The sequence below is a fragment of the Panthera pardus genome, unplaced genomic scaffold (genome assembly GCF_024362965.1).
Source record: "Panthera pardus isolate Hobbes unplaced genomic scaffold, ASM2436296v1 HiC_scaffold_5, whole genome shotgun sequence".
NCBI lineage: Eukaryota > Metazoa > Chordata > Mammalia > Carnivora > Felidae > Panthera > Panthera pardus.
The window spans coordinates 12,614,256-12,636,860 of NW_026526980.1; the positions used below are offsets into that span (position 1 = coordinate 12,614,256).

At 43.7% G+C, this 22,605-nt stretch overlaps 1 protein-coding gene across 4 annotated transcripts; it reads left to right on the forward strand.

Moving 5' to 3' along the window:
• The first annotated feature begins 76 nt into the window (after positions 1–76).
• Positions 77–22,404, forward strand: LDAF1 (lipid droplet assembly factor 1). Of its 4 annotated transcripts, none has more exons than XM_019430391.2 (5): positions 77–222; positions 2,814–3,013; positions 10,909–11,077; positions 13,067–13,205; positions 22,214–22,404. In XM_019430391.2, exons 2-5 carry the CDS (start codon positions 2,918–2,920, stop codon positions 22,257–22,259), a joined length of 450 nt encoding a protein of 149 aa, XP_019285936.2. In that variant the 5' UTR covers positions 77–222; positions 2,814–2,917; the 3' UTR covers positions 22,260–22,404. The 4 variants fall into 4 exon arrangements, with proteins under 4 accessions (XP_019285936.2, XP_019285937.2, XP_019285930.2 ...); XM_019430385.2 differs by lacking the exon at positions 22,214–22,404 and adding an exon at positions 18,280–20,005 and having other exon boundaries at positions 81–222; XM_019430387.2 differs by lacking the exons at positions 77–222; positions 22,214–22,404 and adding exons at positions 950–1,040; positions 18,280–20,005.
• Positions 22,405–22,605: the final 201 nt, after the last annotated feature.

Below are 22,605 nucleotides of genomic sequence, written 5' to 3' on the forward strand. Positions count from 1 at the left end.
AGCCGAGCAGAGCGAAGTTGGGGTAGACGTCGGCAACCGAGGGGCGGGGGAAGGGGCGGGGCGAGGGCGGAGAAGGGGCGGGACGCGGCGCAGGGCGGTGGCAGGCCGGGACTGGGCAGGAAGCCGGCTGCAGCTCCCGCCAGTGCCGAAGAACCTTCCTTCCTCCTCCTCCTTTACCTTTCCCCCTCTTCCCATCTCCCTCAGCTCCGGTCGCAGACACCGGTAAGTGTAGCCGCCGAGCCTTGGTGAGAGCTCGAAGCTTGGGTGGTAGGATACAGCATGCCTGGGCTGGCTAGACCCCCTCGCGGGGAAGGGCAAATGAGAAGGCAGTGGGTGCCTTGCGGTGTGGTCCCCTGTCCGCTGTGTAGTGAAAAGGGACGTCTTACCCCTTCGAAGCCTTAAAACGGGCTCGGAGTGCACACACACCCTCACATCCACCACTAGATTTGATAACAGGCTTGCCAGTCCCATCCCACCCCCGAGACCCTGCCCCTTGGGGAAACCTGGCTGGGGAGTCTCTAAACCCTTTCCGCAGGATTAATGAAAATGGGCGCCCTCCTTCTCAAGGGGTCCCTCCTCTCTACCGAGGGACCCTCTCCCTTGTCACTGCAGAGAGGGGAGCTCCAAGTAACAAAGGTGTATTCTTTTCCCCCAAATTAATGACAAGAGTACTCCACTCGCCCCTGAACTTCCCTTTCTCAGCTTCCGTGCTCTCTCGTAGGCGGACCACCCTCTCCACCTGCATCCCTGCCGCTTCCCCCAATGCCCATGGATCCCTAGAAGCAGGGCGCCTCCTCCCCCTCGCGGCTTCGAAGGCTGAGAGACTTGGAAGCTGATGGGTGAAGCGGCCTGGGTAGGCCCGAGGCGCCCCGCATTCCTTTTCCGCAAAAAGAGATGCGCCCCTTTTCCCTTCTAGCTGGAACGCTCCGGGTGGCCGTTAGCCCCGGGAGGGGCGGGAGTGGAAGAGCCATGGCTGGGGGAGGGGGACGGGAAGGTTGGTTAGTGATCTCTTTGGTCAGCCAGGAAGGCGGAGAAGGCAGGTAATTTATGGGCTGAGCAGGGTTGAGAGATTGCCGCCTTCGGTTTGGAAACTTCTAAGTGCCTGGGGAGACCCCTCCGTAGAGTGAGTGATTAGGCAGTCTGGGGATTGGAAGCCGGTGGATGTATTTCACCGCAATGGCCCACGGCCTTCTACCCACGCTGGTTCCCATCGGACTTCCCTAACCGGTCTGGGTAGCCCTTGGGTTCCCTAAGGCCTCTGGAGACCAGTAAGGGGAGCTGGGCTTGTTTCTGCCCGCTGCAGAGATGAGATTAGGGGAGCTGAGTCCTGGGAACATCCCAAATCCAAAATCTGTGCGAGTAGCAGCTTCAAAGACAGAATATGGCTGTAGAGGGGTTAGTCCTTTACTGTGCAAAGCGTTCCTGTTTCACAAACGGGGTTGTAGCAGAAGCACTCTAGCTGGGGTAATTAATATGGACTTTAATTTTCATTCTAGGCCCTAGTGGTATTAGTAAGTAACCCCTCCCCCCTTAACTCACATAATTACCATGTGGTATAGTCAATATGGTAAACAAATGTGGGCATCACTCAGTTAATTTTGGCCACTGTGACAGGATCGTTGAGGCTTTTTTACTATCAGTAGCAAGAGGTCATTTGTAAGGAAGAAATTGTGTTCAGCCCTACAGTTTTGGAAAATACAAAATAAGAACAGTATGTTTTTTGTATGAAAATCCAGTAAGGGTTAAAAAAATAGATATCTAATTGAACAAATTGGTTTTATAAGTTATATGTGATTAGGACAGTCCTGGAAATTAAAGGCTGTTGAGTCAGGGAGTATATTGTAGCTAGGTTTCCCCTTGAGGCACCTCATGTTAGGAGATTTACAAGTAAATAGAGAATGATTTATGATGCTGTGTAATTGGGAGCCAACCTGTTAATGTGGGTAGTGAATAAAGAAATTGACCACCATCATTGCTTAAGAAAAGATTTCTGGGGGGAAAAAGGCAATGGGACTTAAAATAGTGTTTCACCTTTCACCTTTCTTTGCAGCAGTTTGTCAGGCTAAAAAAAATAAACGTAAGCCCCCAGAGATAATATCATTAATATTTTGGTATTATATGATACATATCCTTCTAGGTCTTTTATTTTACTATGGAATATAGACGTAAAATACTAAGGTTTATGTAACAGTATGGGATATCTTGTAATTGTTTTTTACTTATTACCATGGATGTATTTTCATATCGCTAAATGTCCATATTATCATTATTTAAAATGCTTATTTGTTTATTTTGAAGGGGGTGGAGAGGGGTAGGGAGAGAGGGAGAGAGAATCCCAAGCAGGCTTTGTGCTGACAATACAGAGCCAGATGCAGGAATGAATCTCACAAATTGTGAGATCATGACCTGAGCCAAAAGCAAGATTCACACATTTAACCGACTAAACCACCCAGGCACCCCTCCACATTATCATTTTAACAAGTAACGAATACTCCATTTTATGAATTTGTCATTATTTAACCAATTTCTTACAGTTAGCTTCTTTCCAATGTTTTGCTGCTTATTACATACTATAAATACGATTGCACTGCACATCCTTTTTGTATGTTTTGATATACCTATTTGATTATCTCCTTCAGATTCTGGAAAATGAATTGTTGGAAGAAGGTGTGTGCACTTAGAAATTTTGATACATACGGCCAAGCTACCCTCCACCTGCACACCTACCATCAATGCGTGAGGATAGTAGAAGCTTTTGTTGAACTGGCTAGGTGAATACTACTAATGGTTTAAGTTATTTCTTGTTTCACCAGTGACAGCAAGAGACAGGGTGACATGAGAGATTCGACTGCACCCTGCCCTGGACAGCTTACAGATAGAAGAATTAACCCGTAAAGAGACTGAAGTGGGTTTCAGGATGGCAAAAGAAGACCTCCCGAGTACCTCAAAGGACTTGCAGGAACTGCAGAGGAAGCTGTCTTTGCTGATTGAGTCTATCCAGAATAACTCAAAGGTCAGTTTCCAATCAGGATATGTAATGGAAAAATCCCAAAATAACACCAGCTTAAACAGCATAGAAGGTTATTTCTCTCTGAGGTAGAAGAAATTTGGAGTAGGTCAGGAATCTTTCTAATTCACCACTCTGACATGCCTAAATTGTGATCTTCAAACTCATTGTCCAAGATGGCTGCTAAAGTATCAGCCACTGTATTCACATTTCAGGCTATGGGATGGAGGAGGGAAGGGGAGAAAGACTTGCAAGCCACTTCTAATTTAAAGGGCCTTCCTAGAAGTCACACACAGGCAGCACTTCCAATTATATCTCATAGACCAAAATTTAGTTGCAGGTCTCCCCTAGGGGTAAATGCAGTTCTTTAGATATAGAGGGTAGCTCTCAGTCTTTGCCACAGATACCTTCCTGTTTTGTTTTGTTGTTAATTTTGCCCTGTTATCCTGAGACTGAGGGGCTAAAGCCTACTTTAAGATTTGAGTCCAGTTTTCCACTAGAAACCCAGTGTCCAATAGAAGTATGATAGGAGCCACATATGTAATTTACAATTTTCTAGTAGCCACATTTAAAAAGTAAAAAGTAGGTGAAATTAATTTTGATGTATTTAGTCTAATATATCTAAATATTTCAATATGTAATCATTATAAAAAATTATTAATGAAAAAAGTCATTGAAACTTTCTACATTATTTTGTAGTAAGTCTTCAAACTCCAGTGTGTATTTTACACTTAATGGCACATCTCCATTTGAATTAGCCACTTTTCAGATGTTCAGTACCCATTCAATGGCAATGGGACTTGAGATGGTGTATTCTGCTTTCTTGAATTTTTATCTTTCTTGCCTTCTTCTATGTGTCACTCAGCATTTTGTCAGGAAAAAAAATAACAGCTCTCAGAGATAATATTAACATTGTGTTGTATTTCCCTCCAGATTTTTTTTTTTCCCATGCAGTATACCCATAAGGTACATACATATATGTAATGAAATGAACTAGTTTGTGATCTGTTTTTTGTATTAGACAGTACAATTCCCCTAGGGTCTATTTGAAGAGCTACCACTTTGCAGTCTAGAGCAATATACTCTAGCGATCTTTCCTGGACTCATCCCAAAATGCCTCTGGCCCTCTTGGTGGATTTACCAAGCTATTTTTAAATTGGCCAAGCAGCTTTCTAGTCAGCAGGATGAGACTCTTGTTACTAAAAGTTAGCTTAGTAGGAAAGGTCCTTGTGCTCATCTCCATGTGCATTTGATTCTCATTAAATGTGTTAGTTAAGTTCTATGAGGTCACCTCAAACAATGAATTCGCAATTTCTCCAGGGGAACTACAGGATTAGGCTCTGGCAAATGTATGGTCACAACATACTCATCGATTGATAAATACATAAACTATTGCATGTGTATTTTTGTTTGAAGGTTACTTATATATATATTGTTCATTCGTTAACATTAAACTCATGGCCAATAGCACTAGAAATCTTGCCTGAACAAAGTATTTTCTCTTAAGGCACATCACAGCCTTCTTACACTTAAGAACACTAGACAGTATTTCTGCCATTTTGAATGGTGAAATTACCAACAAAAAACAAAAATGTAAGAAAAGGTATTATAGAACCTTCCATCAGATTGACATAAGCATAATTTACAGAAACATCTACTTGTTTGGAGCATATTTAGATGATTTATTTCTCCCAAATAAGTTTTAGCCTTTCCTCAGAGTTAATCAGCCCTTTAAATTCCAGAAAAGAATAGATTGGCTTCTACACAGAGTATTTGTGAAACAACTCCCATCATTTCTTCTAGGAAGCCTCTGGAATGTCAAGTCTTTGTTGTCTTAGGCTGAGAGGGTCAGAAACCTGCTCAAAATAGCTTAAGCAAATGAGTAGTGAGGCATGCTGGGACTTTGGAAATGGGAGGCTATCTTAGAAGCCAAGGGTGGGAAGTGAATCAGGATCTGACAGGTCACTGCCAGGGGTTAGAGGTAACTCTAACAGGGGTTAGAGGTAACTCTCAACACCTTCTCTTGGGCCATGTTGCTCATGTTGCTTCCAGTTACCGTTTTTCCTTGTGCATCACCTTCATTCTCCTCTCTCTACAGCCTGGCTTTCTTGACTCTTCCATTCACATGCGCCAGTGTGACTCCCCAGGCTGGTACCTTCAACTCCCTATATCTCCCTCCCTGAAGCCCTTTAGGAGCCTTCTCTGGGAATGTCTGATTCCTAGGATCAGGCTTGACCAAGTCACCTGTGGCCAGGTGGGTGACAGCTGGGCAGGGGCTTCTCATTTCGTGGAGAGAAACATGGCTCCAGGGGCCTACCCCTATTGTGGGAAGGGACGGTGTTCAGAGAGGTGGGAAGAGAGAAGGAACATGGGCTGGGCAGATGTCCCCTGATGGCATTTTCACTTGTGGATTACCTATGACTAACTAGTTTTGCTCCCATGCTGGCCCACGAGGGATGTTTTTGAACTAACCTCTGAATTACGTACCAGTGGGCACCCAGGGACCGCGGTCTGGGAGAAACTGTTACCCAGCACCTTGGAGTTGTCTTTACCACTGGTTTTATTTATTTATTAATTTTTAATATGAAATTTATTGTCAAATTGGTTTCCATACAACACCCAGTGCTCATCCCAACAGGTGCCCTCCTCAATGCCCATCACCCACTTTCCCCTCCCTCCCACCCCCCATCAACCCTCAGTTTATTCTCAGTTTTTAAGAGTCTCTTATGGTTTGGCTCCCTCCCTCTCTAACTTTATTTTTTCCTTCCCCTCCCCCTTGGTCTTCTGTTAAGTTTCTCAAGATCTCACATATGAGTGAAAACATGTGGTACCTGTCTTTCTCTGTATGACCTATTTCACTTAGCATAACACTCTCCAGTTCCATCCACATTGCTACAAAAGGCCATATTTCATTCTTTCTCATTGCCAAGTAGTATTCCATTGTGTATATAAACCACAATTTCTTTATCCATTCATCAGTTAATGGACTTTTAGGCTCTTTCCATAATTTGGCTATTGTTGAAAGTGCTGCTGTAAACATTGGGGTACAAGTGCCCCTATGCATCAGTACTCCTGTATCCCTTGGGTAAATTCCTAGCAGTGCTATTGCTGGGTTATAGGGTAGATCTATTTTTAATTTTTGGAGGAATCTCCACACTGTTTTCCAGAGCGGCTGCACCAGTTTGCATTCCCACCAACAGTGCAAGAGGGTTCCCGTTTCTCCACATCCTCTCCAGCATCTATAGTCTCCTGATTTGTTCATTTTGGCCACTCTGACTGGCGTGAGGTGATACCTGAGTGTGGTTTTGATTTGTATTTCCCTGATGAGGAGTGACGTTGAGCATCTTTTCATGTGCCTGTTGGCCATCGGGATGTCTTCTTTAGAGAAGTGTCTATTCATGTTTTCTGCCCATTTTTTCACTGGATTATTTGGTTTTCAGGTGTGGAGTTTGGTGAGTTCTTTATAGATTTTGGATACCAGCACTTTACCAGTGGTTTTAAATAATCCGATGCCTTTGTCCTCCTTCTCTCTGGTAGCAAGGGACACTGATTGTCTTTTGCATTCTGACACCAGGGAATTGGCCCGTCTCCTAAACAGTTCCATATGGAGCCTTCATGTCCTTAAATACTGGCCACATCACCCTTACTTTGGAACCTGCCATACTCGGGGAGGTTTAAAATAAATTGTGTGCAGTTTAAAATAAATTTCCTTTGACCTTGGGCAAGTTGCTTAGGGTCTTTGAATCTCCATCACCTCTTCTCTAAAATAAGCAATGCTAGGCTCATTGGTTTGTTGTGAGGTGATCTCAGAAGCTGTTTAGAAAAGCTGTGGCACAGAGCCTGGCACATACAGTGCTAGTCTGTCCCAGCCTGGCATTCCTGAGTTCTTCAGCACAGCACCCTCCCTGTAAAATCCAGGTTGGATGACATGTGCCTGCTTCCAGGATAGGGATGGAAAATTGCAGTTCATGTTACTGAATAATAAGCTGCCCACTTTCCATCCTCCCATTGTATCCCCCTCTATTGCCATGAGAATGAGAAGTTAATTGCTATGTTCCAATTCCCTGGATTTAAATAAAGTTCCTCCTTACCTGCCTGTGAGTGTCTTAGGGGAAAATAAATGAGGAAATACATTGAAAGCACTTAAAACCGTGCTTGGTGCCTGAGTGTTTAATCAATGTTCTCTATTATTTTTTTTATTTCCTTTTTTTATTTTAGAGAGAGAGTGAGTGGGGGAGAGGGGCAGAGGGAGAGAGAGAGTATCCTAAGCAGGCTCAGCAGGACCCTGTTGCAGGGCTTGATCCCACAATCCTGAGATCATGACTTGAGCTGAAATCAAGAGTTGGATGCTCAACCGACTCAGCTGCCCCTCTATTATTATTAGGTGTAACTGAATCATATCCTCCTCTTCTATGACAGACTGGCCTAAGTAGGGCCGTACTTCTTAGGGGAAGACAATTGCTGGGCTTAACTGCATCTTAAAATGGTCTCTCTGCATATCTGAATGATTCTGTTTGTTGGTTACAGGGCCCAGACTCAGAAGAGGCTAAGAAAAAAATAGATTCTCTTAGGGTCTGGAAGAATAGTCCTACTTTTCTCCTTTTGGATCCCCAGGCCAAACTGTCCCCAAGTCCTATTGATTTTTCTTTTGTCATTCCACTTTCATATTGCCATCAGCCTAGATTTGCCCATCAGTGTCTCTTGCCTGATTTCAGGCGAATTCTCATAATTGCCTTTTGCACATGACTGCCAGGTTCATATATCTTAAATTAGTGCTTTCATGATGTCATAGTCCTGCTCAAATGCCAGCAGTTTGCCTCCTGTTTTTTTTCTAGATAAAGTTTAAACAAGTGCTTTACAGTGGAAGTACTGTGCAATGTGTGTATAGAGTTTTAAATTTGCTAGTAGTCCTATTAAAAAGCATGAAAAGAAATGTGAAATTACTTTCAATAATATATTTTATATAACCCAAAATATCCAAAACAATATCATTTCAATATGTAATAATATAAAAAATTAGTGACGAGATAGTCTACATTTTTTTAGGTTTATTTTTTTATTTTAGAGAGCCAGCGTGAGCAAGGAAGGGGGGCAGAGGAGGAGGAGGAGAGAGAGGGAGAGGGAGAGGGAGAGGGAGAGGGAGAGGGAGAGGGAGAGATCTCAAGCAGGCTCCACGCTTAGCGTGGAGCCCGACTCAGGGCTGGATCCCACAGCCATGAGATCCTGACCTGACCTGAGCTGGAACCAAGAGTTGACACTCAACTGACTGAGCCACCCAGCCACCCCAGTCTACATTTTTAATATACTTAGTGCACATCTCAATTCAGGTACTAAATATCCATTGAAAATACTTGATCTCGGGGCGCCTGTGTGGCTCAGTCAGTTGAGCGTCCGACTTCGACTCAGGTCATGATCTCACGCCCTGTGAGTTCGAGCCCCGCATCAGGCTCTGTGCTGACAGCTCAGAGCCTGGAGCCTGCTTCGGATTCTGTGTCTTCCTCTCTCTCTGCCCCTCCCCTGTTCATGCTCTGTCTCTCTCTGTCAAAAATAAATAAACATTAAAAAAAAAAGAAAATACTTGATCTCTTCAGATTTCATGAAATTTACATTTGAAAATTTATTTGAAACCTACCTGACCTATTTGAAATGTAATTAAAAATATTCCTGTGACTGAAGCATATATCCATTTTTAAATTTGAGTTAAACTAAGTTAAAAACCTAGTTCATCAGCCATATTTCAAGTCTGCAGTGGCCACATGGGGCTACTGTGCTGGATGGTCTAGGTGTAAACTCATGAGCCTGGCATTCAGGTGTTCCAGCCTCATCTCGCCACTGTGGTTACTGGGTCTCTTGATTATAAGGGTCAGAGAGAACAGTTCAGTCTGTCAGATGATGCCTTGGGTGGTTGGAGGAGTTAATAAGAATATATGTGGACTACAGCTGGAAACAATCAGGACTTAAGACAGATCCAGGGACCAGCCCCACTCCCGTGACCCGTTCTCTCACCTTCAGCTGACTTAACAGGAGAATCTCATTGGGTTCTGATTATGTGAGCTCGCATTCCTACTATAGTCACCTCTGGCTAGAGAAGTTGAATAGCCAAATCTGGTAGCTTTTCTCAGGAGGAGCTAGAGGCAGTATAGCTAGTGGGCATTGCGCCATTTTTGTGGCCTCACAGGAAGTGAAGTTGTTCATGCCTGGAGAGTTCTAAGGAGGCAGTGCTGAAGCCCCAAGACCAAGGGCAGTGGCTTCTTGGAACAACAGCCTTTTCTGGTTAAGCAGCGTGAGCACTGTATTTTGATCACTATCAACTTCAACTGCAAAACCCTATTGCCTTCTAGCTTGCCTCCAGATCCCCACTATTGGAGTCATTAAGAGGTACATGTGTTTTGTGTAGTGGCATCCATGATCACTGTAGCTTGAATTTCCTCTTCATTTCAGCTGCTGGCCTGTAAGGCACTGAGGAATGAGACCTGGGAAGGACCAGTTTTGATGGGGAAAAGTTCTTGATGGAACACTGTAAGGGAACTGGAACCAACATGTCAGTAGTGAGGAGACAGCATGGGGCTTAAGAAGAGGGGCGAAGCCCATCCTTGTGGGGTTGTCTAGGGCCAGTTCTCTATTAAAGCGGCCGTTCCCCATTGAGCCAGATCCAAAAAAAACCCTTTTGCCTAGTGAAGGAAGTTAGCTTGTTTATTAACACAGCATAAGCTTGCAGGTGTCATCGGACTATGTCCTGACTGTGGTATCCAAGTTGATGACATAAAAGCATTTTTTCCTAACAAGGTGAAGCCATTGCACGCATTAGACATTCAGAATGAAGAGATTCAGCTTTGGATGCCTAGATTTTGCCACTTGGAAACCGCGTGACTCTAGGCAAATGCCATTGGTTCTCAGACTTTAATGTGCGTACAAGTCACCTGGGATCTCATTAAAAATCAACATCTGGGGTATGGGGGCGCCTGGGTGGCCCAATCGTTTAGGGATCCAGCTTCACCTCAGGTCATGATCTCACGGTTCCTGAGTTCAAGCTCTGCATCAGGCTTTCTGCTGTCAGCGCAGAACCCACTTTGGATCCTCTATCTCCCTCTCTCTCTGCCCTCATCTGCTCATTCTCTCTCTCTCTCTCTCGCTCTCTCTCTCTCTCTAAAAAATAAACATTAAAAAAAAATCATCTGATTTAGCAGATCTGGGGGAGGGCTTGAGTTGTTGCATTTTTAACAAGCTCCCAGGTGATGCCAAGTAGCTAGGACTTAACCTCTCTGTGCCTCAGTGGCCTCAACTATGAAACTTCAGCTGTGAAGTAGGAGACAAATGGTGTGTACTTTACATCCATGTGTACACATGCTGAGGGCCTCTTCTGAGAGGGTGTGTGTTAAGCGGTAGAGCCATGACCAGGTCTTTCCTACTTTCTTTTTTTTTTTTTTTTTTTAATTTTTTTGAACGTTTTTTATTTTGTTCTTGAGAGACAGAGAGAGAGAGAACAGAGCAGGAGCGGGGCAAGAGAGAGAGGGAACACCGAATCCGAAGCAAGCTCCAGGCTCTGAGCCGTCAGCACAGAGCCCGACGCGGGGCTCGAACTCACGGACCGCGAGATCATGACCTGAGCAAAGTCGGACGCTTAGCCGACTGAGCCACCCAGGCGCCCCAGGTCTTTCCTACTTTCATAAGACTTAAAGTCTTATGACCCTCAAACCTGCCATCTGCCTATAGCTACCTTAAGCTGTTGCCAGGGTGACTCATGTCTTGGGAAAATTGTTAGTGTTGCTGACTTGTTACATTACTTATGAGCCATCCAACTTCATGGCCTTTGCTTATATACTTCCTGCAGCTCAGGTGGGTCCATCAACCTGGGGGTCAGACGTAGCGTTTAATCCTGGCTCTTTCTCCTTTGCCTGCAGGTGGTTGCCTTTATGAAGTCTCCGGTGGGTCAGTACCTGGACAGGCATCCTTTTCTGGCCCTCACTATGCTGGTGTTTGTTGCTGTGTCGGCCATTCCTGTTGGATTCTTCCTGCTCCTTGTGGTGCTTACCTCCCTGGCTGCTCTTGTGGGAGTCATTTTACTGGAAGGTATCCTGCTCATCTATTCACCCCCTTGGAAAATGATTCAAATGGGAGCACAGTATTTATTTGGCACCTGCCACTGATATCAAAGTTTCCTCTTATTGAAAAAATCAGAATGACCAAGGCAGATTGTCAGAGTAGTTAAAAGATGGACTCTGGAGTCCACATTAGAATCCTACCTCCACAGGGGCGCCTGGGTGGCTCAGTCGGTTAAGCGTCCGACTTCAGCTCAGGTCATGATCTCGTGGTCCGTGAGTTCAAGCCCCGCGTCGGGCTCTGTGCTGACAGCTCAGAGCCTGGAGCCTGTTTCAGATTCTGTGTCTCCCTCTTTCTCTGACCCTCCCCTGTTCATGCTCTCTCTCTCTGTGTCTCAAAAATAAATAAACGTTAAAAAATTTTTTTTTTTTTTTAAAAAGAATCCTACTTCCACCAACACAATTTTGGACAAGTTATTTATCCTCTCTGAACCTCAAACTCCTCATATGTAGAATGGGGATGATATAATAACTGTCTCAAAGCATTATTGTAAGGATTGAAACTCATAGTTCCATAAAGTATTTAGCTCAGCCCATGGCACCTAGTAGCTTCTACATGAATAGTAACAGTCTATTTCACAACTAGTTACTGAATATCCGTTGCATGCCAGGTACCTTGCTAGGTAGTAATGTTTCCTCTTCCCCACCTTTCCTCCTGAAGTCACACTGCCAGCTGTCAACTTCTCCTTTTGTTGCTAAGATAAAATTACTGAGAAGGCAGATCTGACCAGCTCAGTTTGCCTTTTCATATCAGATCACAAATCACAAAATACTGGCCAAAGAGGTGGTTGCCATTGGGTCAGGCAATCACCTCTGATTTATCCTACGACTTCCCAGGGTTAAGATCACGCAGAGTTGTTTCCCTGCCCGGGGAACTGTGGATAAGGCAATTTATATTCAAAGGAGAAAGTGAGCATCATAGGCAGAAGAGCAAAATACAGCCTGGCAGAGTAGCTGTTCACTAAATATTGACGGATAGAGAGACGGATGAATGAATGAGTGGAGGAATGAATGAGTACTGTAGCAAAAGTAAATTTAAGGAGGGGAAGAGAACCACTGCATTTTGGTGTATCATGCAAAGTTTAACAGAGGACAGGATTTACAGATCTGTAACAACTCTTGTTTCCTTTGGGGAAGTAAAGACTTTCTAAACAGGAGGAACAGCATATATAAAGCCTTTAGAACAGTAGTCTGGAACTTGAGTGTGTTTAAGTCTTACTTGTGTTTTTGAAGATACAGACTTCTAGGCTTCATCCAGAGATCGTTAGTAGTTCTGGAGTAGGGTCCAAAAATCCGAAATTTTACAAGCCTTCCTGATGCATCTGATTCTGATATAGTGGTTGTTGGCCACACTTGGAAAAACACGGATCCAGGATTTTGCAAATCTTTGTAAAAAGGCAGCACATCCATTTATATTGTCTGATTTCCTTCCTTTGCAAGGTCCGTCCCTGAAATTATATCACTGTAGCCATGAGGATGGAGTCCTGAGTTATTTGACCACTCCCAAGGCAAGGAAAAGGGTATTTGCCTTGCAGTGATGCCCACTTGGGTGGTTAGACTACCTCCTTTTTTTTTTTAATCTTTTTTTAATGTTTTATTTACTTTTGAGAGAGAGAGAGAGAAAGAGCGAGCGAGCAAGCAGGTGAGGGGCAGAGAGAGAGAGGGAGACACGGAATCCGAAGCAGTCTCTAGGCTCTCAACTGTTAGCACAGAGCCCGACCCGGGGCTCAAACTCACAAACTGTGAGATCATGACCTGAGCCGAAGTCGGACACTAAACCTACTGAGCCACCCAGGTGCCCCTAGATTACCTTCTTATAAAGTGATGCTGGAAACCTGGATCTTTATGGGAAATCTCACTTAAAAAGTCTGAGTTAACTGTCATAAGCACAGTGGCCTTGGGTCTGGTAGCTTTCAATCTGTTTTAGCTGAATGCTTCTCCTAACTATGCTTTCTTCTAGGACTGGTCATCTCTGTGGGTGGCCTCTCACTGCTTTGTGTCCTCTGTGGCTTGAGCTTTGTGTCACTCGTCATGTCAGGGACAATCATGGTGTCCTACGTGATGGTCTCCAGCCTTGTCAACTACTGGTTTTCTCCCAGGTAAATACATGTCAGTGCAATAATTTAATCTTTACCATTTGGGGGATTTTCACAAATAATACCTTAACCCTATTTGGTTAGTAAAATGGTGAGAGGCAGGTGTTCCTTATAGGTTTCCATATACATCAGACATCACATGGGAATTTACAATGGAGTTTCAAACAACCAACACACACAATTACTCATTTTGTTGTCATGGCAACTCTGAAGTAATTGTTACTGATTCCTTTTAAAAGATACCATTAAATTTACAAAAATTCAAATTAAGGGTTTTTGCGGGGGGCAACCGGAAATACTCAGCATGCATGTACCTCAGGATGATGCAGGGGGCCACAAATCTGCTGTTCCCAAAGTCTGTCTTCATTCCCTTTGCTCTTCAGACTGTGTGTGTGTGTGTGTGTGTGTGTGTGTGTGTGTGTGTGTGTGTGTATCTCACCATACTGAGTGTGTTATCTTGTGTTTGATTACATGGATTATGTTCCTACATTATGGCTCCTAAATGCCAGCTACACTTCATCTGGGCCTTCACTGAAGGAACAGTGATGTATTTAAATGCTAGAGGGAAAACCAGACATACTGAGATTAGTGTAAGACAGTATGTTTGTCTATAATGGACTGCCCTCCTAAGGGATTTTCAGAGATTTTTTTTTTAATGTTTTTTAAATTTATTTTGAGAGAGAGTGTGTGAGAGCACAGAAGGGGCAGAAAGGGAGAGAGAGAATCCCAAGCAGGCTCTGTACTGTGCAGGGCTTGATCCCATAACCATGAGATCATGACCTGAGCTGAAATCAAGAGTCAGACGCTTAACTGACTGAGCCACCCAGGAGCCCCTAGAGATGATTTTTTTTTTAATACTTGATTTCTATCCATTCTCCTTGATGAATTTAGAATCTAAGTCCCAAGTGGGCTGTCCATTATGCTTCATTTAAGCTCTTGCTTAATTGATGACAGCAGCTACCCATCAAGCACTTGCTCTGTGCCTGGGACTCTGTTATGCGCTTTCCAGGCCTTAGTTCATATAATCCTCGCAACCACCCTGTGAGGCAGGTACTAGCTCCAGTCTATGACAACTAAATGAAGCCAAGTCCCAAAGCAAAGTGTGGCAGAGAAGGGACTTAAATACAAATCACTTAACTCTGAAGCTTTTTAACCAAGATTCCAAAGTGACTCCAAAACAGGAGTCAGCAAACAATGTCTGTAAGGGGCCAGATGATAATACTTTATTTTAGGCTTTGCAGACCACGTGGTCTCTGTTGTAACTCCTCACCTGTGCTGTTGTAACCAAAAAACAATGTAGGCAATAAGAAAACAATTGAGCATGGCTGTGTTCCAATAAAACTTTATTTACAAAAACAGGCAGCAAGGGATGCCCAACCCCTTGGGCAAGGCCCAAGGGATTTGCCAACCCTTGCCCTAAAAGAACCTACATCCTGAATTTTATTTTTCTATAGACTAGCCCTTGAACTTCTTACCAAAGTGTTATCCTCTTGTTACTCATGTTGGAAAATAAAATGTGAAGTAGGTATAATTTAAAATACCTCAGGGGTAGTTGTCATAGGCTTGCCTGGTTGATGTCCCTGGAGTTACATTCAGCTTCTCTAAATTGTTTTGATGACTATCAGTCTCAAAGGAGATAAAAGGAAAAATATTAGCCAAAATTTGGCTTATTAAAGCTGATGTTTCTGAGCCAAAATTTCTCCCCACCTCTGAACCCTGCTCTGCTATACCGCAGGAAGTAGCAAAACCTGAATACCACCTACTTGTCAACAAAGAGAGTAAAAAGATATCCAAGAGGGACGCCTGGGTGGCTCAGTCAGTTGAGCATCCAACTTTGGCCCAGGTCATGATCTCAGTGTTGTGGGTTCGAGCCCCATGTCAGGCTCTGTGCTGACAGCTCGGAGCCTGGAGCTTGCTTTGGATTCTGTGCCCCCCTCTCTCTACTCCTCCTCTGCTCGCACTCTGTCTCTCTCTCTCTCTCTCAAAAACAAACAAAAAAAGATACCCAAGATTTCTCCTTTATCTCCTTACAGCCCTCTTCTCCCAACCAAGACCCCTGGACTGATTGTTTTCATTAGGGCAGTGGTTCTCAAGCTTTTTACCTTCTTAAAATGACCCATTTTACCTTCTTAAAACTACTGAATCTCCCCAAGTTTTTGTTCATGTGGTTTAAATGTACCAATAATTACTGCAGTAGAAATTAACAAATTCAAAAAATGTTTATTCCTTTAAAAAGAGCAGTTTTACCAGTTGATGTAAATAACATCTTTATAAGTAACATTTTCCCATTACAAAATGAAATGAGTAAGTGGCATTGTTTTACATGTTACAAAGATCTTTAAGGTCTCCTTAATAGAGGTCAGCTGGGTTTTGCAGACCCCGCCTCACAAATGTGTGACTGACAAAGAGAGGAAAAGCTTTTTCAGATGACTGTGGATGTTCTTTGATAGTACACGAAAACTCAATACGTGGTAGTTTCTCAAAGGTTAACTGAAATGTGACTTTTTGTAGTTCATTATATTAAAATCTACTGGTCTGTCTTGCACTTTTATTAGATCTTCTATGGTGCGTGTTTTTTAACTTCATGCATTGCTCATTTGGAGAATATTGGTTCATGGAGTCATGCAGATGTTCCACATATACTGTGAAAACTCCACTGTTGGGGCACTTGAGTGGCTCAGTCAGTCAAGCTTCTGATTTAGGCTCAGATCATGATCTCGCGGTTTATGAGTTCAAGCCCCGCATCGAGCTCTCTGCTGTCAGCACAGAGCCCCCTTTGGATCCTCTGTCTCCCTTTCTTTCTGCCTCTTCCCCACTTATGCTTTCTCTCTCTTTCTCAAAAATAAGCTTAAAAAAAACACTCCACTGTTCCTTTGTGGAGAATGAGAGCAACAAAGGCATTGAGCATATTATATTACTATGAAAATAGTTGTCACCTGAAAACCCTTGCACTAGTGAATTCTTAAACTCAAGAAACCTCTTACTGAATGTTCCAAAGCATAGGGGGGAAGAAAGAGGAACTGTTCACTTTATTCCATGATGCAAATGGGATCTTGACCTTAAAACAAAAGATAATATGCAGCTAAAATTTTTGAAAAAGAAAAAAGGGAATAAAACTGTAAGATGTCCTTAAGAAAATGGATTAACTGCATGGTGTCATCTACATACCAGCCACCTTATGTCTTTTGGTGTTGCCATGCTTAGCCCATTGGTTTGTGACCTCATGGCCACAAGAAAGCTGTTGTGGCTCTGGCTACACCAAGAACATTCAAGGCAGGATGAAGGGAGAAAAAGAAAAATGAGACCTCCCTCACCACTTGAGTCTGACCATTTTTATCAAGTAAGTGCGGTTTTTCCTAGGACCTCTCCCCATCCTGCCCAAGCTGACTTCCTTGGCTAGAATTGTGTCAGTTGGCTGTTCTAAGCTGGCAAGGAGGCTGTGAGATGGAGTGCTGTTTTCTCAGCTGTGTTGGTCAGCCAAACTCTGGTGTATGCCACAGTTTTCTGCACTGGGGTGTCCATGTTGGCAAAGGTATTTGAAATTCAAAGATAACCTATAGATGCACTTAATATCGATAATGCTATCTCCACTCTCACTCCCCTCAGAAACTTGCCATCACAGGGGCTAAAAAAGACCTATTTGTCTTCCTTTTTGCCCCCTACCTCTCTTCTGTTGAAGATGTCAAGAAACAGCGGATTAATTGGAATCAGAAGATATGGGTCTCAATCCCAGCTCTGCCATTTTTTAGCTGTGTGATCTTGAACAAGCTGCTTAACTTCTCTGTTCTCAGTTTTCTTTCACTGGTAAAATAGGGCTACTCCAACAATCACTGGATTATTGCGAGAATGTGAACAATACACTGAGAAAATGCAGTGTCCAAATTAGAATAGGGGGAAGGGCCATAATCCCTACCCCTAACTCAGTCATTTTAACCTCTTGTGCCCTCAATTTCCATCTGTAAATGGTAAAGCCTCAAATCTGGTGTTTCAAGAAGCAGCTAAAAACAAACCAACAAAGAAAGTCCTGTATTCAGTTTTGTGCATGCTCAGCATTAAAGCTCTTTAAAGAGGCCCTATGCCTGGGTAGCTCAGTTGGTTAAGCCTCTGACTTTGGCTCAGGTCATGATCCCATGGGTCATAGGTTCAAGCCCCGCATCAGGCTCTGTGCTGACAGCTCAGAGCCTGGAGCCTGCTTCAGATTCTGTGCCTCCCTCTCTCTCTGCCCCTCCCCCACCCATGTTCTCTCTCTCTCTCTCTCTCTTTCCCTCTTTCTCTCTTTCTCTTTCTCTCTCTTTCTCTCTGTCTCTCACAAAAATAAACATTAAAAAACAAATAAACAGGGGCGCCTGGGTGGCTCAGTTGGTTGAGCGTCCGACTTCAGCTCAGGTCACGATCTCGCGGTCCGTGAGTTCAAGCCCCGCGTTGGGCTCTGGGCTGATGGCTCAGAGCCTGAAGCCTGCTTCCAATTCTGTGTCTCCCTCTCTCTCTGCCCCTCCCCCGTTCATGCTCTGTCTCTCTCTGTCTCAAAAATAAATAAACGTTAAAAAAATAAAATTAAATTAAATTAAAAAAAAAAAAACAAATAAACATGGGGTGGCAAGTGGTTTAGTCAGTTAAGCATCCAACTTCAGCTCAGGTCATGATCTCACAGTTTCTGAGTTTGAGTCCCGCATGGGGCTCTGTGCTGACAGCTCAGAGCCTGGAACTTGCTTCAGATTTTCTGTCTCCCTCTTCTCTGCCCCTCCCCCACTCATGTTCTATCTCTCTCTTCCTTTCTCAAAAATAAATAAGCATTAAAAAATAAATAAACATGGGGTGGCTGGGTGGTTTAGTCGGTTAAAGCATCCAATTTCAGCTCAGGTCATGATCTCACTGTTGGTGAGTTTTAGTCCCGCGTCGGGCTCTGTGCTGACAGCTCAGAGCCTGGAGCCTGCTTTACATTCTGTGTGTGTCTCTCTCTCTGCCCCTGCCCTACTCATGCTCTGTCTCTCTCTCTCAAAAATAAACATTTCAAAAAATAAAAAATAAACAAATAAAGAGGCCGTAGGGCTAACCATTTCCTCTTGTTACCAAACAGACTGTTAACACAACAAAACTCCGGTGGCGACTGTCAGCTTGCTATGAAGTCCGCAGACTTAGAGGGGCTCTACCAGGAATGATCGGCTGAGCGGAGCCAGAGCTTTTTGCAAGCACTTCTCGAAGTCTGTGGATCATACTCAACCCTTAGGATTGACTCAGAAGGGGGCTGGGTGGTCAAACACTCCCTGTATGTGTCCTCTAGCCTTTTCTCTTATTTGTAGGATCCTGCGGGGGCAACTTGAGGCCACTTGGTGATCAGTTGCTCTTGAGTCCCTGTGGTTCTGTTGGCTGACCCACCCTCACGTGAGAATTAGCTGAAAATTGCAGTGGCTTGGCAGCTCCTCCCACCTTTCACTCCTCTCCAGTGTGCGGTCTTGACTTTGGCCCCACTCCTTACAGCCAGCAGCTTGACCCCAAAGACTCCAATCTTGTGTCCAAGGGTCCAACTGGAGCAACTATGGTTTCTTTTTTTTTCTTCTATCTTCCTTCCCTCCCTCCCCTTCCTTCCTTGCTTCCTTTCTTTTTTTCTTTCTTTCTGAAATGAGGAAGCTGTTTATTTCTTCACTTCCTTGAAACGAGGTGGCAAAAGTGATAGAAAACAGAACAAATTCTTCTGCCTTATTAGCTTTGTATCAGAAAAACTAGCAAAATTTGGTAATTATGGCCTCTCAGACAAAGCTGGAAAATACAGTCCAAAGTTAACTTTATGGCCAAGGGCACTTTTGAAAAAGTCTAAAGGCTTAGTTCCCACGTTGAGTACTGTTAAGTGCTGTTAATTTCTAAAATACTTGCACTTGACACTTTTGTATTGTTTTAAGGAACTTGTTAAGCCACATCTGTAAAAAGTCCTATGGCAATGCTAAAGGATTACACAAACTTTTAAAATCCCATGGGATTTCTACTTCAGTGGTCTGCTGTGGCATTTTATTAAATATTTATCTAGACGAGCTTCTTAACTCTTTATTTCACCCCCAAGACATCATACCTGCTTATTCCTTCTCTGTTGATTTCATGTCAGATCCCAGGTAATAGGGTTTGTGATAGACACTCCACCCAAAGTGGCTTTAAAAAGTGGGGCGCAGAAGGGGGAAGTTCATTTCACTCAACTAAAAAGCCAGGGGTTAGATTTTCAGGTACTGCCGGATCCAGTGGTGCTTTGAGGCATCTCTCTCCCTTCATCCCTCAGCCCTACTTTCCTCCTTGTGAGCTCCTTTTCCAGTCAGGCCCTCCTTACCTGGGGTCCCAGCAACTCTGGCTTTACATCAACCTTACAGTCAGCACTCTGCACTGGTAAGAAAGCTGCTCTTTTCCGACAGTACAAGCAGATGTTCTGGGCTTGGCTCTGATTGGACAGACTTGGGTCATGTGAGCAACCCTGAACCAATCACAGTGGCCAGGATGTTAGACTCTGCTGATAGGGCAGGGCTGGGACATAGGTTCATGGGAACCAGGGATGGTTTAGGTCAGGTCCACTGGTTTCACATAGGATGGTGTGCATACTCCCAAAGGAATATGAGAAGGAGAGGAAATATTTACTGGGCAGACAAACTAAAATAATAAGCCTGCTACTTGTGATAGGGCATAAAGGCCTTCATCTGGAAACTTCTGAATCCCTTGACTGTCATGCCTGTCCCTAAAGGTGGTTTTACCTCTACTTGAGAACAAGAGGTGCCCTTTCTTGCCAGTATTAACAGTTGGTATTTATTAAATGTTTCTTTTCTTCATGCAAGGGTCTGCTATTTTCTGTCTATGGTATCTACCCAGCTGGGTTCTGAGGCTTCAGTAATGGAAAAATGAAAAGGTCCCCAGTCCTGAAGTTCACTTTCTAACACAGGAGTTGTTTAACAAGTGTATTAAATGTTGCTGTATAGCAGTCTACCACAAACTATAGACTTAAAAGAGCATATGTTAACTCACATTTTCAGTGTGTTAGGAGTCCTGGTTCAGCTGGGTCCTTTGAAAGACTACAAACACAGTGTTGCCAGGGCTAGGTTCTCATTTGAGGCTCACCTGGGGAAGGATCCACATCCAAGCCCACATGGTCACTGGCAGCATCCAGTTCCCTGCAATCTATATGGAACTTCACACCTGGCAGCTTGCGTCTTCAAAGCCACTGAGAGAGAGAGTCTCTTAGCAAGGCAGACATTACATTCTTATGTAGCATAATCACGTACATCTTGTCACTTTCACTGTATTCTGTGGGTTAGAAGCAATCACAGGTCCCAACCACACTTGAAAGGATGGGATCGCACAAAGGCATGTGTACCACAGGTTGGGATCATGGGCTCTACCTTAGAGTCTACCTGCTACAACAAGCAGACAAAGTATTAGATTGTGACAAGCATATCAAAGAAAGTAAAGGGTGATAAATAACTGTGGGAGGCCAGTTTAGTCACAGCAAGCAGGGATTTCTTCTCTGAACCAAAGAATGAGAAGTTACTGCCATGCCATGAGCTGGGGCTGCGTGTTCCCAGCAGAAGGCACAGGGACACAAAGGCCCAGAGACTGGAAAAATCGAAATGTCAGTGTGGCTGGGCCTGGTAAGCAAAGGGTAGATGAAAGAGATAGGAGTCCATCGTGCAGTGGTCCATATGGTAAGAAATTTACACCAATGAGTAAAGGGAAGACCATAAAGTTTAGAGGGACATAGACTTGGATGTTAAAAGATCACTCTATAGGCACTGGGTTGGGAGCTGAAAGCCATTTAGGTCTCCAGAGGCCCAGAGCAGAGGATGGTTGTGGCACCACACTGGGATGGAGGTAATGGAGACCTCCCTCCCTTGGAGAGCCGCATCTGGTGGTAGATTGCATGTGGGTGATGAAGGAAAGGGGGGCATAAGGATGGCACCTAAATTTTTTTAACTTGAGCTGGTGGGTAGACAAAGACACTATTTTTCTGAGGTGGGGACTGGGTGAATATTCAAAATCTGCTTTGCTTATATTAAGTCAGATATGCCTTTAACACCAATAGGATGAATCAAGTAGACTGTTGGCTTAGAGTGTACGTCTGGGCTGAGGATATAATGTTTGGGAGTATTTTCAGTGCTGAGAGCTTTACACAGACATCTTATGAGATGGTCTCTTAGGAGTAGCCAAGAGATCATTTTAAAACACATTTCCGATTATATAAACATCCTTACTTCAAACTCTGCAAGTACAAGGTGCTTTCCCACTACACTTGAGTGAGACCCATCACAAGCTGCCCCTGCTGGCTTCTCATTTTTTGTATGCATCAGCCTCTGGAGTTTAGAAATGAAACTAAGGTTTAGAGCAGAACTGACTCAATAATTCTGCCAAGAAACGTGGCATCTAATCATAGCTTTGCAATTCAGGCTCCCCATAATATTGCCTGGAGCCCAAGGCCTTTGCCAATCAAACAAAGTAAAATAACGTACAGAACCTAGCAGAGTGCCTGCCATAGAACGGGCCCATAAGGCACAGTTGTCAAAATGCACAGTGCACCATCATTTAAAACAGTGCAACAGGAACGTGTAAGAGGCCTATTGTTAGCCAAGCTTGGAGGAATGTTAGGACTCACCCATTATTCAAAAGGTGCCTGCTTTTTAGATATAGTTCAATGTGTGGCTCATTTGGAAAGGTAATTTGCCCTCAGAGCATGAAAGTTGTGACTTTATACAGCCAGAATGTTAATTTATAAGTATGTCTCTGTTTTTGCCACATGTTGGGTGCAATCTTGAAACCTCTACAAATCAATACACGTTTTCAGTCCATCCTCACTACCACCCATTTTAGAGATGAAGAAGCCAAAAGACTGAGTGGTTAAACTGTTTTAAGGGCACACAGAAACAAGTGGGATTCAAGCCCAGTCTGCCTGACTACAAAACCCACCTGTGTAACCCGTGTACTGTTCAATATCCACTCCTCCAACCTGCCTTTGAGGCCTTCTGAAATTTGGACCCATGCCCTAATAGATGCCGTCTGCGACCGTACCCACATCCTTTGCTGCCGTGTCACTGAACTCCAGAGATCGCCGGTTTCATGAAACGGAATGTGAGTGATTGGCTTCCCCTAAAATTGTCCCCATTGAAGTAACCATTTCAACTACCACTTGTGTGCAGCTTCTGCAGTCTGCTCCGTGTAGAACAGGGTGTCATAGGTAAGTGATGAATCCCTGAATTCTACTCCTGCAACCGATATTGCACTGTATGTTAACTAACTAGAATTTCTTTTTTTTTATTTTTTTATTTTTTTATTTTTTTATTTATTATTTTTTTTTATTTTTTTTTTTTTAATATATGAAATTTACTGTCAAATTGGTTTCCATACAACACCCAGTGCTCATCCCAAAAGGTGCCCTCCTCAA

Excerpts from the sequence above, each read along its gene's own strand:
- LDAF1 (XM_019430385.2), top strand. The coding sequence starts at position 2,918 with ATGGCAAAAGAAGACCTCCCGAGTACCTCAAAGGACTTGCAGGAACTG. Across the intron at positions 3,014-10,908 it reads CTATCCAGAATAACTCAAAG|GTGGTTGCCTTTATGAAGTC; the intron begins GTCAGTTTCCAA and ends CTTTGCCTGCAG. Across the intron at positions 13,206-18,279 it reads AACTACTGGTTTTCTCCCAG|ACTGTTAACACAACAAAACT; the intron begins GTAAATACATGT and ends GTTACCAAACAG.